Source organism: Acomys minous (assembly GCF_964271855.1).
Source record: "Acomys minous genome assembly, chromosome: 6".
Classification (NCBI taxonomy): domain Eukaryota; kingdom Metazoa; phylum Chordata; class Mammalia; order Rodentia; family Muridae; genus Acomys; species Acomys minous.
The window spans coordinates 111,425,860-111,440,087 of NC_140487.1; the positions used below are offsets into that span (position 1 = coordinate 111,425,860).

The 14,228-nt window shown below is 52.5% G+C and overlaps 1 protein-coding gene across 1 annotated transcript in view; it reads left to right on the top strand.

Moving 5' to 3' along the window:
- The window catches only part of MYOM3 (myomesin 3), a 56,209-nt gene extending 42,246 nt beyond the window's left edge, over positions 1-13,963 (top strand). Inside the window, exons 26-37 of the mRNA XM_084788381.1 lie at positions 1,761-1,905; positions 2,021-2,080; positions 2,399-2,466; positions 3,851-3,961; positions 6,475-6,562; positions 6,926-6,964; positions 7,227-7,335; positions 9,015-9,178; positions 9,972-10,008; positions 10,170-10,192; positions 11,861-11,916; positions 13,618-13,963. Of these exons, the coding sequence (XP_084644507.1) occupies positions 1,761-1,905; positions 2,021-2,080; positions 2,399-2,466; positions 3,851-3,961; positions 6,475-6,562; positions 6,926-6,964; positions 7,227-7,335; positions 9,015-9,178; positions 9,972-10,008; positions 10,170-10,192; positions 11,861-11,916; positions 13,618-13,881 (1,164 nt within the window). The 3' untranslated portion in view covers positions 13,882-13,963. The remainder of the gene's footprint in view (positions 1-1,760; positions 1,906-2,020; positions 2,081-2,398; positions 2,467-3,850; positions 3,962-6,474; positions 6,563-6,925; positions 6,965-7,226; positions 7,336-9,014; positions 9,179-9,971; positions 10,009-10,169; positions 10,193-11,860; positions 11,917-13,617) is intronic.
- The last annotated feature ends 265 nt before the right edge of the window (positions 13,964-14,228 follow it).

Consider the following 14,228-nt stretch of genomic DNA (forward strand, 5'->3'; position numbering starts at 1 on the left):
CCCTCTCTGCCTCCCTCTCTGCGTCTGCACACCACAGGAGGTTTTCCCTGGGGCGAGAGGACCAAAGCAGGGAGCATATTTGAAAGCTGTCTGTAAAGGGAGCCTGTCACACGCTATCAGCGGTGCTGTGAGGTCTAGAGCAGCGGTTCCCAAGCTGTCCCAGCCCCTTTAGAGATCCCACCACCCTTTTGCAGGAATCTCCTAAGACCATTGGAAAACACAGATCCATTACAATTCACAACAGTAGCAAAACTACAATTATGAAATAGCAACAAAATAACTTTATGGTTGGGGGAGGGGGAGTCACCTGGACATGAGGAGCTGTGTTAAAGGGCCACAGCATGAAGAGGGACTAGATCCACTGGTCTAGAGGCTTCCGTGGGCCTTGTTTGGCTCACCCGCCATCCTTACAAAGCACACAAGCCGCTCGTTCCCTTCAGCCACACGTGCAAACAGAGCCAGGAGTAGTAAGGACCTAAATGCAGAGAATAGAGCGTGTAAGCTGTTAGTGTGCGGCAAAATATGAGTGGCTGACTGGTTGTAAGTTACACGCCTTTAGTCCCAGAACATGGGCATCAGAGTCAGGTGGCTCTCTGAATTTGAGGCCAGCCTGGTCGACAGAGTGAGTTCCAGGACAGCAGAGCCTATACAGAGAACTCTGTCTTGAGAAAAAAAAAAAAAAATCAAAGCCAAAAAAAAAAAAAAAAGAAAAAGAAAGAAAGAAAGAAATGTAATGACTATAGTTCTAGAGTGTGAGTATGAAATTGTAATAGGAATGCTGGGTAGTGTTAGCCTGTAATCTCATCAGTTAGGAGTTAGAGACAGAAGGATTGGAAGTTCAGGGTCATCCTCAGCCATAGGGCAAGTTGGGACCAGCCAGGGGTACATGAGACCCTGCAAAGAAAGAAAGAAAGAAAGAAAGAAAGAAAGAAAGAAAGAAAGAAAGAAAAGAAGGAAGGAAGGAAGGAAAAGAGGGCCCCGAGGGCTGGAGATGGCTCAGTGGTTAGGAGCAGTGGCTGTTCTTGCAAAGGACACCCAGGTTCCCTGCACGGCTGTGACAGCTCCCACGAGTTCTAGAGGATCTGATGCCCTCTTCTGGCCTCCTTGGGCACTGCATGTGCTACTGGCACACAGGCACGCAGACAAAACACCCATACGCAGAAACTAAAAATAAATCTTTTAAATAAAAAAACGGAGGGTGGCTAGGTGTGGTGGCCCAGTGGGTAAAGGCACTTGCTACCAAGTCTGAAGGTACCAACTCAATCACTAGGGTCCACAGAGTAGAAGAAGAACACAGAACTGACTTCCACAAGTAGTTCTCTGACCTCCACGCATGTGCAGCGGCCTAAGTGTTCCCTCCGCAACACACACACACACACACACACACACACTTAAAATGTAATGACTTTTTTTTTTGTTTTTTTGAGACAGGGTCTCTCTGTGTAGCCTTGGCCATCCTGGACTCGCTTTGTAGACCAGGCTGGCCTCGAACTCACAGCGATCCGCCTGCCTCTGCCTCCCGAGTGCTGGGATTAAAGGCGTGCGCCACCACGCCTGGCTAATGTAATGATTTTTAAGTTAAGTTATTTTTTAAAGTGGAAACTGAAAATAAGCAACAATGTGACACAGCGCGGGAATAGAACTTATTATTAAATTATAGTTAATTTAAGCTCGGGATGCTGGGGAGTCCCAGTCTACTCAAGCAGGAAAAGGTTACCCTCCCCCGGTCCCTGGAGGTTGACAGGAATTTGTTCCACCAGAACCGCAAGATCAACTTCGAGCGAGAGAAGGGCCTGGTGGAAGTTATCATCCAGCAACTGTCCGAAGATGACAAGGGGTCGTACACCGCCCAGCTCCAGGATGGAAAAGCCAAGAACCAGATCACGTTAGCCCTGGTGGATGACGGTCAGCCTGGTCCTGCTCCTCCCTGGAGCACACGCCCCCACCAGCTCGCACCGTCCCGAGCCTCGCAGCTCACAGCTCTCTCCACTCACGCCGCTTCCTCCCGATGTCTTCACAGATTTTGACGCGCTTCTAAGGAAAGCGGACGCGAAGAGAAGAGACTGGAAGAGAAAGCAAGGTAAGGAAGGGGCCGTTGATCGGTTCTGGAAAATGCCAATCCATCCAGGGAGAGTCACCACGATCTGGTCAAGTCCTGCCCTGATGACAGAACAAAACTTCACTTTCTCAGCCCGAGAAGGCAGCGCTGCCTTAAAAGTTCTTTTCATTTAAGGGGACCCCAGGCCCCTCGCTTCTCCTCAGTTCTTGCCCTGGTCTTGGAGAGCAGGGTCTCTGGCAGGCTCCTACCTAGTTGGATTTCCCTGTCTGGCCACGAGGTGGCGCCCTGGCTCCTCCTAAAGCCCAAGGCTCGCGGGTATGTTCTCTCTTGTCCCCTCAGGTCCCTATTTCCAGGAGCCTTTGAAGTGGAAGGTCACGGAGGACTGCAAAGTGATTCTGACATGCAAGGTAAGTCTCCAACCCCACTGCCAACCCTGTCATCAGCCCAGCGGCGTCACCTGTGTCTTGTCCCTCGGAATTCTATCTCCTGTGCCTGGCTGATCCCACAGCTGTAAAGGGGCCCCTGGGTAAAAGAGGACACACACACACACACACACACACACACACACACACACACACACACACACACGTTGCATTGTGTTGCGTGTTCCGTCAGCCTTAAGGTAGATCTCCCAGCAGCTCTCCGAGGCCTCAGAGGGTCTGAGAGCTATGTTGAAGGGGCTCCCTGTGTTTATTATAACCCTTGACCAGACACTGTTCAGTGCACTGAGGTATGATTTAATTTCCCTTGTCTCTTCACCAAGGCGTGACTTAATTTCACCTGCCTCACAGTCACCCATGGTTTATCACGCCACCTCAGAGATAAGGAAAACAGTAGGGGAGACAGCTGAGGACACAAAGAGGACAGGGGCCCAAGTCCCAACCAGGTCACCCTGACTCCCAAGCCCAGACCCTTCCAGCATCTCGCAGCTCCTTTGAGAACGTGTGTGTGTGTGTATGTGTGTGTGTGTGTGTGTGTGTGTGTGTGTGTGTGTGCCCCCTCACTAGCTGACGCGTTCTAAGAAGAAAGCCACCAGCACTCAGTAAGGTGCTGGGCATACCTAGTTCCCTTAGGCCTCTGGGCACCCACAGCATAGGGCAGACCTACTCAAACAGTGTGCCTTATGCTTGACAGAATCAGGAGACATTCCGACACTCAGGAAGTTCATTAGTTATGGGGCAGGAGAGGCACTCTGGGATGCTTCCAAAGGACTTCCTGGAGGAGGTGACATCTGACTTCATTTAAAGGCCTTCAAGTATTTACAAGGAAAACAGAGGAAAAAAGTCAGGACCCAGAGGCCAGCAGATGAGGCATATGGTGTAAGGGAGGGATCAGCTGGCTTTAGTGCACAAGTCACAGAGGGTCACGTGGACGGAGCCGCGTAAAGAAAAACGGGTTTATTTTAAACTATTTATTTATTTGTTTATTTATTTATTTTTTCGAAACAGGGTTTCTCTGTGTAGCTTTGGCTGTCCTGGACTCGCTTTGTAGACCAGGCTGACCTCAAACTCACAGCGATCTACCTGCCTCTGCCTCCCAAGTGTTGGGATTAAAGGCATGCGCCACCACCACCCAGCTTTTTTTTTTTTTTTAGTTTATGTGCATTGGTGTGAGGGTATCAGATCTTGGAGTTACAAACAGTTGTGAGCTGTCATGTGGGTGCTGGGAGTTGAACCAGGGACCTTTGGAAGAGCAGGCAGTGCTCTTAACCACAGAGCCATCTCTTCAGCCCTGGGTTTTATTTTAAAATGGAAAGCCTGGTGAAGTCCCCTCATGCTCTGTCCTCCTCAGGTAACCAACACCAAGAAGGAGACTCGCTTTCAGTGGCTCTTCCAAAAGAAAGAGGTGCCGGGGGGACAGTACAACCCACAGACCGGAGACGGACATCACTGCTTTGAGGAGGTAAGCGCAGCGGGGCCTCGGAGCTCACCCCCTCAGTGGCCAAGAGCACTGGGCGGAGCCTGAGTGGAGCTGGTCATATAGGAGCGCCAGAGCCCAGACAAGCTAGATACAGGCGATGGGGAGCTGTTCTTCCAGCCACCCCCAAATTCCAGTTCTTAGCACCCACATGAGGACGGTCTGTCTGTAGCTCCAGTTCGCCCTCTTCTGGCCTCCGTGGGCACTACATGCACAGGGTGCACAGACATACAAAGCAAGCACTCACCCATATACATAAAATGTTTAAAGAGAGTGTTTTTTAAGACATAAATGCCAGGACCTGGGAAAGTAGTTCGTGCATCTTTCAATGAAAAAAAAATTAAAGCCAGGTGTAGTAGCTCACTCCTTTAATCCAAGCACTTGCAAGGTAAAGGTGGGGGGGGGGAGGTATCTGTGAATTTGAGGCCAGCCTGGTCTACAAAATGAGTGTCAGGACACAGAGCACACAGAGAAACCCTGTCTTGAAAAACAAAACAAAACCCAATGTATGCAATTTTTTTTTCAAAAACTCAAAATTAACATTAAAAACAAGGACATACAAGTCTCAAAAGACTGGCCCAGTGTGACTTGTTACTGATTTTTCCTGCCTCAGGATCCCAGGCTTGGAATACTAGCCTGTGCAATCTTAGGAGAGTCACTGGCCCTGTCTGACCTTACTGCTCTCTGTGAGCTCCCTGCCCAGTCTAGGGTTGAGGACAGGATCTATGTCCCCCAATGAGGCAGGCCCAGAGAAAAGCAGGCTTGGAGCTCGGTTCTTTCCTGGGTCCCTCCACACAGCCCCAGGACTAAGGCCAGCTGGCAGAGAAATGCAAAGCTGATGCCCACCTGCCAGGTGCCTCTCTCTGCCGCTGAGTTCCAGAGCCTCTGGCAGGTGCTGGGGACACTGGACAATTGATCATCGGTTCCTACTAGGAAGAACATATCAAGGCCAGGGTCTTCTCCTCCACCCTTGATCTTGTCAGCCTCTGTCACTGTTAATTAAGCATGCTCCTCAACAGGGGCATGGCATTCAGTGGGTGCTTTGTATTCATAGAGTCGATGCAGGGGGACAGAGCTTTCTGTCTTTCCTAGTATTGATCCCTGGGTCCTGGCAGTCCCTGGGGCACGTGGACAGCAAGGACACCAGAGCTGCTCCACAGATGGGTAAACCGAGGCTCGGACGGACGAAGTTCAAGGACATGTGGGTAGGGTAGGGTCAGAAGTCACTCCCCAGTGAGGGCAGCCATGTCTGTTCTACAAGACTGAGGCATGCCTGGTCTCCTGTCTACCCCAGTGCCCACTCTCGGGGCCTTTGCTCTCTCCATAGTCACCCCAATTATCACTGGGTACTTTATGGCCTTCTGTAAGTTAAAAGAAAGAAAGAAAAGAAAGGATTGTTGAGCCAGGCATGGTGGCGCATGCCTTTAATCCCAGCACTCGGGGAGCAGAGGCAGGCGGATCGCTGTGAGTTTGAGGCCAGCCTGGTCTACAAAGCGAGGTCAGGACAGCTAAGGCTACATAGAGAAACCCTGTCTCAAAAAAAAAAAAAGAAAGAAAGAAAGAAAGGATTGTTGACTTTTAGGGGGAAAACCTACCTCTGCCTTGGATCCCCAAAGTTACTATGTGGAGGTAGCCTGGGTGAGAGGGACCTTTGAGGAGCCCCGAAGGAGTAGCCTTCTGATGAGATGTCACTTCTGACCTCTGCTTCTCGCCCCAAAAGCACAGCCCTGAGCCAAGGGTGAGCTTAGATGCCTGGCCTCGCACATGAGGCGGCCCCAGCACACATGCTCCGGATTTAAAAGACCACACACACATGCCAGAAGGACTGCATGTTCTGAGCCGAGGGAAACACGCTTCCTGCCGGGGACCTGCCGGGGACCTGCCGGGGACCCTTGCTCAGGGAGAGGAACATTCTTATCCAGACAAGGTCTGCCCGGCTCCAGGTGCTGAGCTGGCCAGGGCCCCAAGGAGCCACATGGGAAGCCAGACAGAGTGCTCACTATGTCTGCCCGCAGTACACACACACACACACACACACACACACACACACACACTCCTCACATGCTTACACACCCTCACACACTCCCTCACACATAGTCACACCCATACAAACACATTCACTCACACACATTCAAATACTCTCATACACACAACAAACACACTCACACACATATGTACACTCACACACACACGCTCACACACTCTCAGACACTCACACACACATTCCCTCACACACGGTCATTCACACCCATACAAACACATTCACTCACAAACGTACAAATCCTCTCACACATACAAACACACTCACACCCACTCACACTCACACGCTCTCAGACACACATGCACACACTCTCACACATACACACATGCACCCACTCCCTAGACCCACCAACTTCATAGCTGACAGAGGCCACACAGGGGTGGGACCTGGGCCCTGCTGACTGGCTGTCACCTCTCCCTCTGGGAGCCTTTGCACACACTGTCATCCTCTTCCGTAGTTTTCCAAAGAAAACCAGGGAATCTACAGAGCCGTGGTTTCTGACGACAGAGGGGAAGATGACACGATCCTGGACCTCACGGGTGAAGGTAGGGACCTGGTGACATCAGAGATGAGTTGCCAGGGCTATGGGGAGGTCACACGGGAGCAAGGGATGGTGGTATGGCATGGGGCCTAAGATTTATGGGCTCTCCGTGACACTTGGGGAAACGGAGGCACAGAGAGGTTAAGTGAGTTGTCCAAGGTTGCACAGCCAGCCACTGGCAGGGACCTGATCTGTGTGCTGCAAAGGTATGACAGTTAATCCAGGCCTGATCACTCCGTCACTCACCACCCAAGAACCCCTCCCATTCCCGAGTTTCCACTCTCAGCGGGGTTCTGAGCACCCTTCTCCACCACCCCTGGACATCCCTAAGGGAACCCACCCAGCTGACCACTTCGTCTCTCTCCAGCCCTGGATGCGGTCCTCACTGAGCTGGGCAGGATCGGCGGTAAGTGAGTTCGCCCTCCTCTTTGCCTTAATCTTGGCCCGATGCTGGGGAGCCTCCAAGGATTCTTCCAGCAGCCTTAGCGGTGGGGATGGATGTGGCGCCTGCCCCTGGTGACGGGGATGGAAACCCCGTGCCCTCCCCCCCACCCACCCACCCACCCACACACACACACAGTAAGGCGCAGTAATGTGACTCCCACAAGCAGGCTGGGCCCAAAACACGCCACGCGCGTGTGACTCACCTTTGGCCTCTGCATCCTCAGCTCTCTCTGCAACCCCCCTGAAAATCCAGGGGACCGAAGAGGGGATCCGGCTCTTCAGCAAGGTCAAATACTACAACGTGGAGTACATGAAGACCGCTTGGTTCCACAAGTAGGTTGGCCTTGGCCTTGCCTTAGCAAACCAGAAGGTCCTGCGCATGCGCTTTTCGGATTTCTCCTCCGCCCGCTGCCTAATCCTCCCGCGAGTCCCAGTCCCAAGCCATAGGCAGAGGGGAAGGTCTTAGCCCAGATGCAGGGATCAGGAAGAGTCGGCCATTAGAGCGATGGTGCACTTGTGGGGCCTCTGCAGCCTTGGCAAACCCAGGTAGCCAGGATCGGTAGGCGGGTTCAGGCAGAGAGAGATGTGGAAGGGAAACCAGGTCCCTGCCTTTAATCCCAGCACTCAGGAGGATCGCTGTGAGTTCGAGGCCAGCCTGGTCTAAAAAGTCACACGGAGAAACCCTGTCTCGAAAAAACACAAAACAAAACAAAAATACGATCTCCCCAGAGTTTTTTGGGATTTTGTTTTGTTTTGTTTTGAGGTTTGGTTTTTGGTTGGTTGGTTGGTTGGTTTTGGTGTTTTGAGACAGGGTCTCTCTGTGTAGCCTTGGCTGTCCTAGACTCGCTTTGTAGACCAGGCTGGCCTCGAACTCACAGCGATCCGCCTGCCTCTGCATCCCGAGTGCTGGGATTAAAGGCGCGCGCCACCACGCCCAGCTCCTGAACTTCTTTTCAAGTGCATGCCTCAGCCTTACGGAGCTGACTTGGCTGCACCTATCCCATAGGGAAGCCGGGACTGACTTGGGAAAATATGGGCAGTAAGAGAGAGCGGGGGCTGCAGAAAGCTTTGGGATGATGGGGGCGGGGGCGTCCCATCTCCAGCCAGACTGTCTGAGCCCTGAGACAAGAGGCGTAGGCAACAGAACACCAGGACTGCGTGTCTTCCTGGATGAGATCTAAGGAGAGAAGGAACCTGGTTTCTCAAGTTAGGAGAGAGTGACTGGGCAGAAACGCTGAGGGGGTTAAAATGGGAATGAAGAGGTGAGGTCAGAGCAGGAGCTAAGAGCAGGAGGTCACTGCCGCAGGGGTGAGTGAGTGCCAAGAGCGGGAGGTCACTGCTGCAGGGGTGAGTGCAAGAGCGGGAGGTCACTGCTGCAGGGGTGAGTGAGTGCCAAGAGCGGGAGGTCACTGCTGCAGGGGTGAGTGCCAAGAGCGGGAGGTCACTGCTGCAGGGGTGAGTGAGTGCCAAGAGCAGGAGGTCACTGCTGCAGGGGTGAGTGAGTGCCAAGAGCGGGAGGTCACTGCTGCAGGGGTGAGTGAGTGCCAAGAGCGGGAGGTCACTGCTGCAGGGGTGAGTGAGTACCAAGAGCGGGAGGTCACTGCTGCAGGGGTGAGTACCAAGAGCGGGAGGTCACTGCTGCAGGAGTGCCATTTGCTCATTGTCCCAGCCTGCAGGACAGATAGAGACTCAGGCTTTGTATGCAGTTGATCTGCCATGGGATTTGAGGAAGCAAGGAAGGAAAGAAAGAAGGAAGGAAGGAAGGAAAGAAAGAAGGAAGGAAGGAGGGAGGAAGGAAGGAAGGAAAGGGTGTTTGGCTGCTGAGTGAATGGTCAGACGATGAATAAAGCTCTGAACCATGAGTGGATGAGTGGATCTATTGCAGCTGTCTGGTGGATGGTCATACGTCTCAGGCCCCCACTTGAAAACAATACCCCAAAAGAGGGGCTGTGGACGGGGGGCGGGGGGTCAGACCCTCAGTGACCCTAGTGTTTCTCTGCCTTTGCCTTCAGAGACAAGCGTCTGGAGAGCGGCGACCGGGTAAGGGCGGGCACCACCCTGGATGAGATCTGGCTCCACATCCTGGACCCCAAGGACTCGGACAAAGGCAAATATACCTTGGAGATAACCGCAGGGAAGGAAGTCCGGCAGCTCTCAGCAGACCTGTCTGGCCAAGGTGAGCCACCCTCCTGTCTGTCAGTCTGTCCGCTGAGAGACCTGTCTAGACAGTCCCATGGGGTTAGGCACCATGGCACACATCTCTAGCCCACGCTCGAAAAGCAGGAGGACCAGGAGTTCAGGGTCAGCCTCAGCTACAGGGTAAGTTTGAGACCAGCCCACACTGCCTGGAACTTCGTCCTGCTACAAAGGATGCATAGGTAACGAGATGCCTCAGGGTTAAAGCCACCGGTAAGCAAACTTGATGCCCTGAGTTCAAGCCCTAGAACCCACATAAAAGTGGAAGAAGAGAACGGGCCGTGTGAAGTTGTCCTCCGACCTTCACATCCACGCACAAATTAAAAACAACAACAACAACGGAAAAATGTTAAAGGAAAAGTCTATGATGAGGGCAGACGGGGTGGCACATCCCTGCAATCAGCACGGAGGAGGTGGAAGCAGGAGGAAAACAAGTTCAGTCAGGCCGTCCTTGGCTACGTAGAAGGAACTTGTCTCAAAACAATAAAATAAAAAGCTGGGAGTGGTGACGCACGCCTTTAATCCTAGCACTCGGGAGGCAGAGGCAGGCGGATTGTTGTGAGTTCGAGGCCAGCCTGGTCTACAAAGTGAGTCCAGGACAGCCAAGGCTACACAGAGAAAGCCTGTCTTGAAAAACCAAAAAAAAAAAAAAGATAAAAGAAAACCCCAGCGGCCTGCTGGGAGGCTCTCCCTGCCCTGTGAGACTCCTGGAGTTGGGAGGGAAGCTAGAGACAGTCCCCTCTCAGCCCTGTCTTGCCTTCTTTGCCCTACAGCTTTTGATGACGCCCTGGCAGAGCACCAGCGACTGAAGTAAGTTTTCCTACACTCTCCCTGTGAATCATGGCGCTACTCAGGCATAAAGGGACTGTTTCTAGGCCCCCTACTGGGAACTCTAGCCAGCCCCACCTTCCTCATCTCACACAGTGAGAGAAGACACATGCGACCACACTGTGCCTCTTTCTGTCTTTCAGGGCCTTGGCTGTCATTGAGAAGAGTGAGTGCCTGGTGGTCTCCTTCGGCATGTTCCTGAGCCTAGACCGTCTTCTCTAGAACCCCGGTCTCCTGTCAGACTGCCCAAGTCTCCTCAGCAGGCTCTGGGGACATCTGGGCGCTAGGTGTAAAAAGACAGCTGGCTGAGGAACCAGGGGCTACTGGAAGTCAGCTGGGCAGGCCTGGTGTGGGTCTGGTGCCAAGCAGGTGCACACAGCCCTTGGTGGGAACCCGGAGGCTGGGCTAGGCTTCCCGAGTGGGCCATAGAAAGGGGATGGCCTGGAACCTGAAACTGAGGCTTGGGGGGCTCGGGGGGTCAGGGGGTCAAGGAGTGATGGTGGCTCTAACCCAGAGTCAGTCCCAGGCTCAGGAAATGTGACAAAGTTCCCGAGATACCTGGGAAGCTGCCACCAATCCATGTTCAGATCTGTCCCACTTGTGAGCCTCCCCCCGCCCCCCCCCACCTCTGCAGTGTAGCCAAGGCTACACAGAGAAACCCTGTCTCAAAAAAAAAAAACAAAAAACAAAAAACAAAAAAACCAGCCCAGTGTTGGGAGAATAGCTCTCAGGTCCCTCTGGCCCAGTGATGGGAAATAGGGATTCTGGTGAAGGACAGGGGCTGCCCCCCAGAGTCCCCCAGCCTTCCCTGCCTGACAAGGGAGGGACATAGACTGCTATGAGCATCAAGGACACTGCAGGACCATCAACACAGAGATATGGGTGCCTCTCTCTCTGCATGATTGTTTCTACTGTCCCCGAGTAACACGAAGGACAGGCATTGGATACCTAACTGCCGTCCTGACAATCCAAGGTTCCGAGTGACCGTGCAGTGTCCGCTGACCTTGGGGAAGCCAGCAGAGCCAGAAGGCAGCCTCACGTGTGCTCAAGCCAGAAGGGACCCTCACAGCACCACCTAGTCGTATGCCCAACACAAATGTCCCCTCCTGTCTGGGACTCCCACAGAAGGAATTTGAACTTGACCACGTGTGGTTGCTGGGCCTTGAGAGGTTGGAGGCAATGAGAGAATGGGTTCACCTCCCTCAGCTGTGGAAAGCTGGTGCAAATTCCCATCCACGACAGTGTCCATCCCTGGGACCTTCGCTGTCTGACTCAGGGGCCTTCTCCCTTCCACTGGACAGCAGCCACCTGCACCAGGCTTTTTGTGCATTTGAGACACATGGGCTAGGTCTCCCCAGGGCCTCTGATGCAATATGAGGGACACATTTGACTCTCTGCTTAGTAAGTCATAGTCACACTGTCTTCCTCTGGCCACCAGGATCTTCCTTGGACCACTCAGGGTTTCCCAAAAGATGTCACTTTCCCTGGTCCCCTTCTTGGCTCTCCCCTCCACTTGGTCAGAGAGAAGGGGTGTTGGGTAGAATTGTCAGCTCTAGTCCAGAGCAATCTGTTCAGCATCTTTCTCTTGAGGACGGATGCTATTCCCTGTCTCCTGGGTACCACTGATCATAGTGAGCTCAACTCCATGGCGAAAACAGCTCACATATCATGTCTTCTACCTGGGGAGACAAAGAACATGGGACAAGATGTTGAGGAAAGAACTAGAAAGAAGCCTCCTTGATACGAACCCTCTACTTGAAGAAAGCTACAGGGCAGAGCAGCGGGAGGGCAGCTGGCAGGACTTCACCACTCACGTGATTTCTCTCCATTCCAGATCGGGCTAAAGTGGTGAGGGGCCTGCCAGACGTGGCCACCATCATGGAAGATAAGGTACCATTCCTCCCAGCCCACAGCCAGCCGCCCCATGCTTGTGTTCCCATGAGGATCCCTTCCTGGTCATGCTACAGTAGAATGCTATGCATTGAAGAGCCAAAGGTCACGGGCTGGCCAGAGAGGCCGGACCTGCCACAGCTGGCCACGTGACTCCATGATCACATGTGTGTCAAGGAAAACCAGAGCCTGGCGTCAGACCCCTGTGCTCAACCCAGCTCTGTCCCATCTTTAGGCAGCCTTGGCAGGAGAGCCTGCCACCTGTGACTCTGGCTTCCATAAGAGTTGAACTGTGTGACCCCCTAAAAGCTGCAGTGTTTTCTAAAGCCTGTCTGGTGTTTGCTCAGTACATATCTCTGCTGATTTTGTCCCTGAGGCAACCACTGGAAATAGGGTATTGACAGCTGAGGAAACGGAGACCCAGAGTGGTTAAGGGACTGGGAAAGTTACACAGCGTGAAGGGCAAGGCTGAGGTTCTTAGCCTAGCAGCCCACTTCCAGAGCCTGTGAGTTGATCATTATGCAGTTTGCTGCCTTAGGCCTCACTCAAGAAGCTCCACACTCAACCCACAAGCCTTTGTGTCTAAGCAGTACAGTCTTAGGGGCTGAGGTGGTTCAGCATTTAAGAGAATTAGCTACTCTTCCAGAGGACCCAGGTTCAATTCCTAGCACCCCGATGATGGCTTACAAGCATCTGTAACTCCACTTTGAAGGGATCCAGTACCCTTTTCTGACTCCTAAAGGCACTGCACATATGTCTTGTACATACATACATACACACATACATACATACATACATACATACACACATACACACATACATACACACATGTGCAGGCAAACACTCATACACAATTTTGTTCTGAACTCACTCTGTATCTCAAGCTGGCCTCCAACTCAGAGATCTCTCCTTCCTCTACCTCCCAAGTGCTGGGAGTAAAGGCGTGTGCCACTGCTGCCTGGCATCATACACGATTTTTTTTTTACAAATTATAATCTTACTTGTGCGGTAATGTCACAACCACATATATCTTACCAAAGACCAAAAATTGCAAAGTGCAGGTCATTTGGGGTAGGCCATTACTAGAGAATGTCTAAGATTCTTTCCAGTAACTTTTCCTGTAAAAAGTTGAGGGTTGGAGAAGGTGGGGTTAAAATAAAACATGTCTCCTTTCATGGGCTACAATAGAACATAGGGAAGAGCTGGGGGTGTGGCTCGGTTGGTAGAGCAACCTCTAGTGCTGCAGAAAACTGGGCTTGCCTGTATCCAGCCCTTAGGGTGTGGGGACAGGAAGACAGAAGTTCAAGGTCATCCTCAGCTACCTAGCCAGTTCAAGGCCAGTCTAAGGTACATGAAACCTTAGAGGGGTTTGGGGGTTGTTTTGTTTGGATTTTTTGGTTTTTCCGAGACGGTTTCTCTGTGTAGCCTTGCTTGTCCTGGACTCCCTTTGTAGACCAGGCTAGCCTCGAACTCAGAGATCCGCCTGTCTCTGCCTCCCTGAGTGCTGGGATTACAGGGGTGTGCCACCATGCTCACCTTGTTTTTAAAATACACAAATACATGCATGCCCACACACACACACACACACACACTTTGTTCAGAATAAGCTGTCTGTACTAGTAGCTCTCCAGTGCATAAAAGTGAATGCAGAGTCCAGGTTACAAGGAAGTAAAATTGTTTCCTTCCCGTCCACCAAAACAGACCCTGTGCCTGACCTGCGTCATCTCAGGAGACCCCTCCCCTGAAATCTCCTGGCTAAAGAACGACCAGCCTGTCTCCTTCACTGACCGGTACCACATGGACGTGAAGGGTACCGAGGTCACCATCACCATTGACCGGGTCACCAGCCAAGATAGTGGGCGCTATGGAATCTTCGTCAAGAACAAGTATGGCTCAGAAACAGGCCAGGTCACCATCAGCGTGTTCAAGCACGGGGAGGAGCCGAAGGAGCTGAAGAAGATGTGATGAGGGCTGCTCAGCGACAGCCTGAGATCCACCCTCCATGGACCAGCAGGCCAGCCGAGGGTGGGGGATGGGGGGTGGAGGGGGCAGGGGGGGGAGGGGGGGAGGGGGGTGTCAAAACCTAACACAGGCCACAGGGGTGGGACAGAGACACGACAGAGCTGCCTCTAATACACCAAAGAGAAGAAGCAAAGATTTTTGCTGGGGTCCACAGAGGAACTCCAGGAGGGTGTGGGGGTGAGCACTTAGCCTTAGAATTTGGAAGCTGGGGTACAGGACGCGGTTTCCACAAAAGCTCTTTACAAGCCTTGCCTTGCTCATCCGTCGATGGGCATTCCTAGCAACTCCAA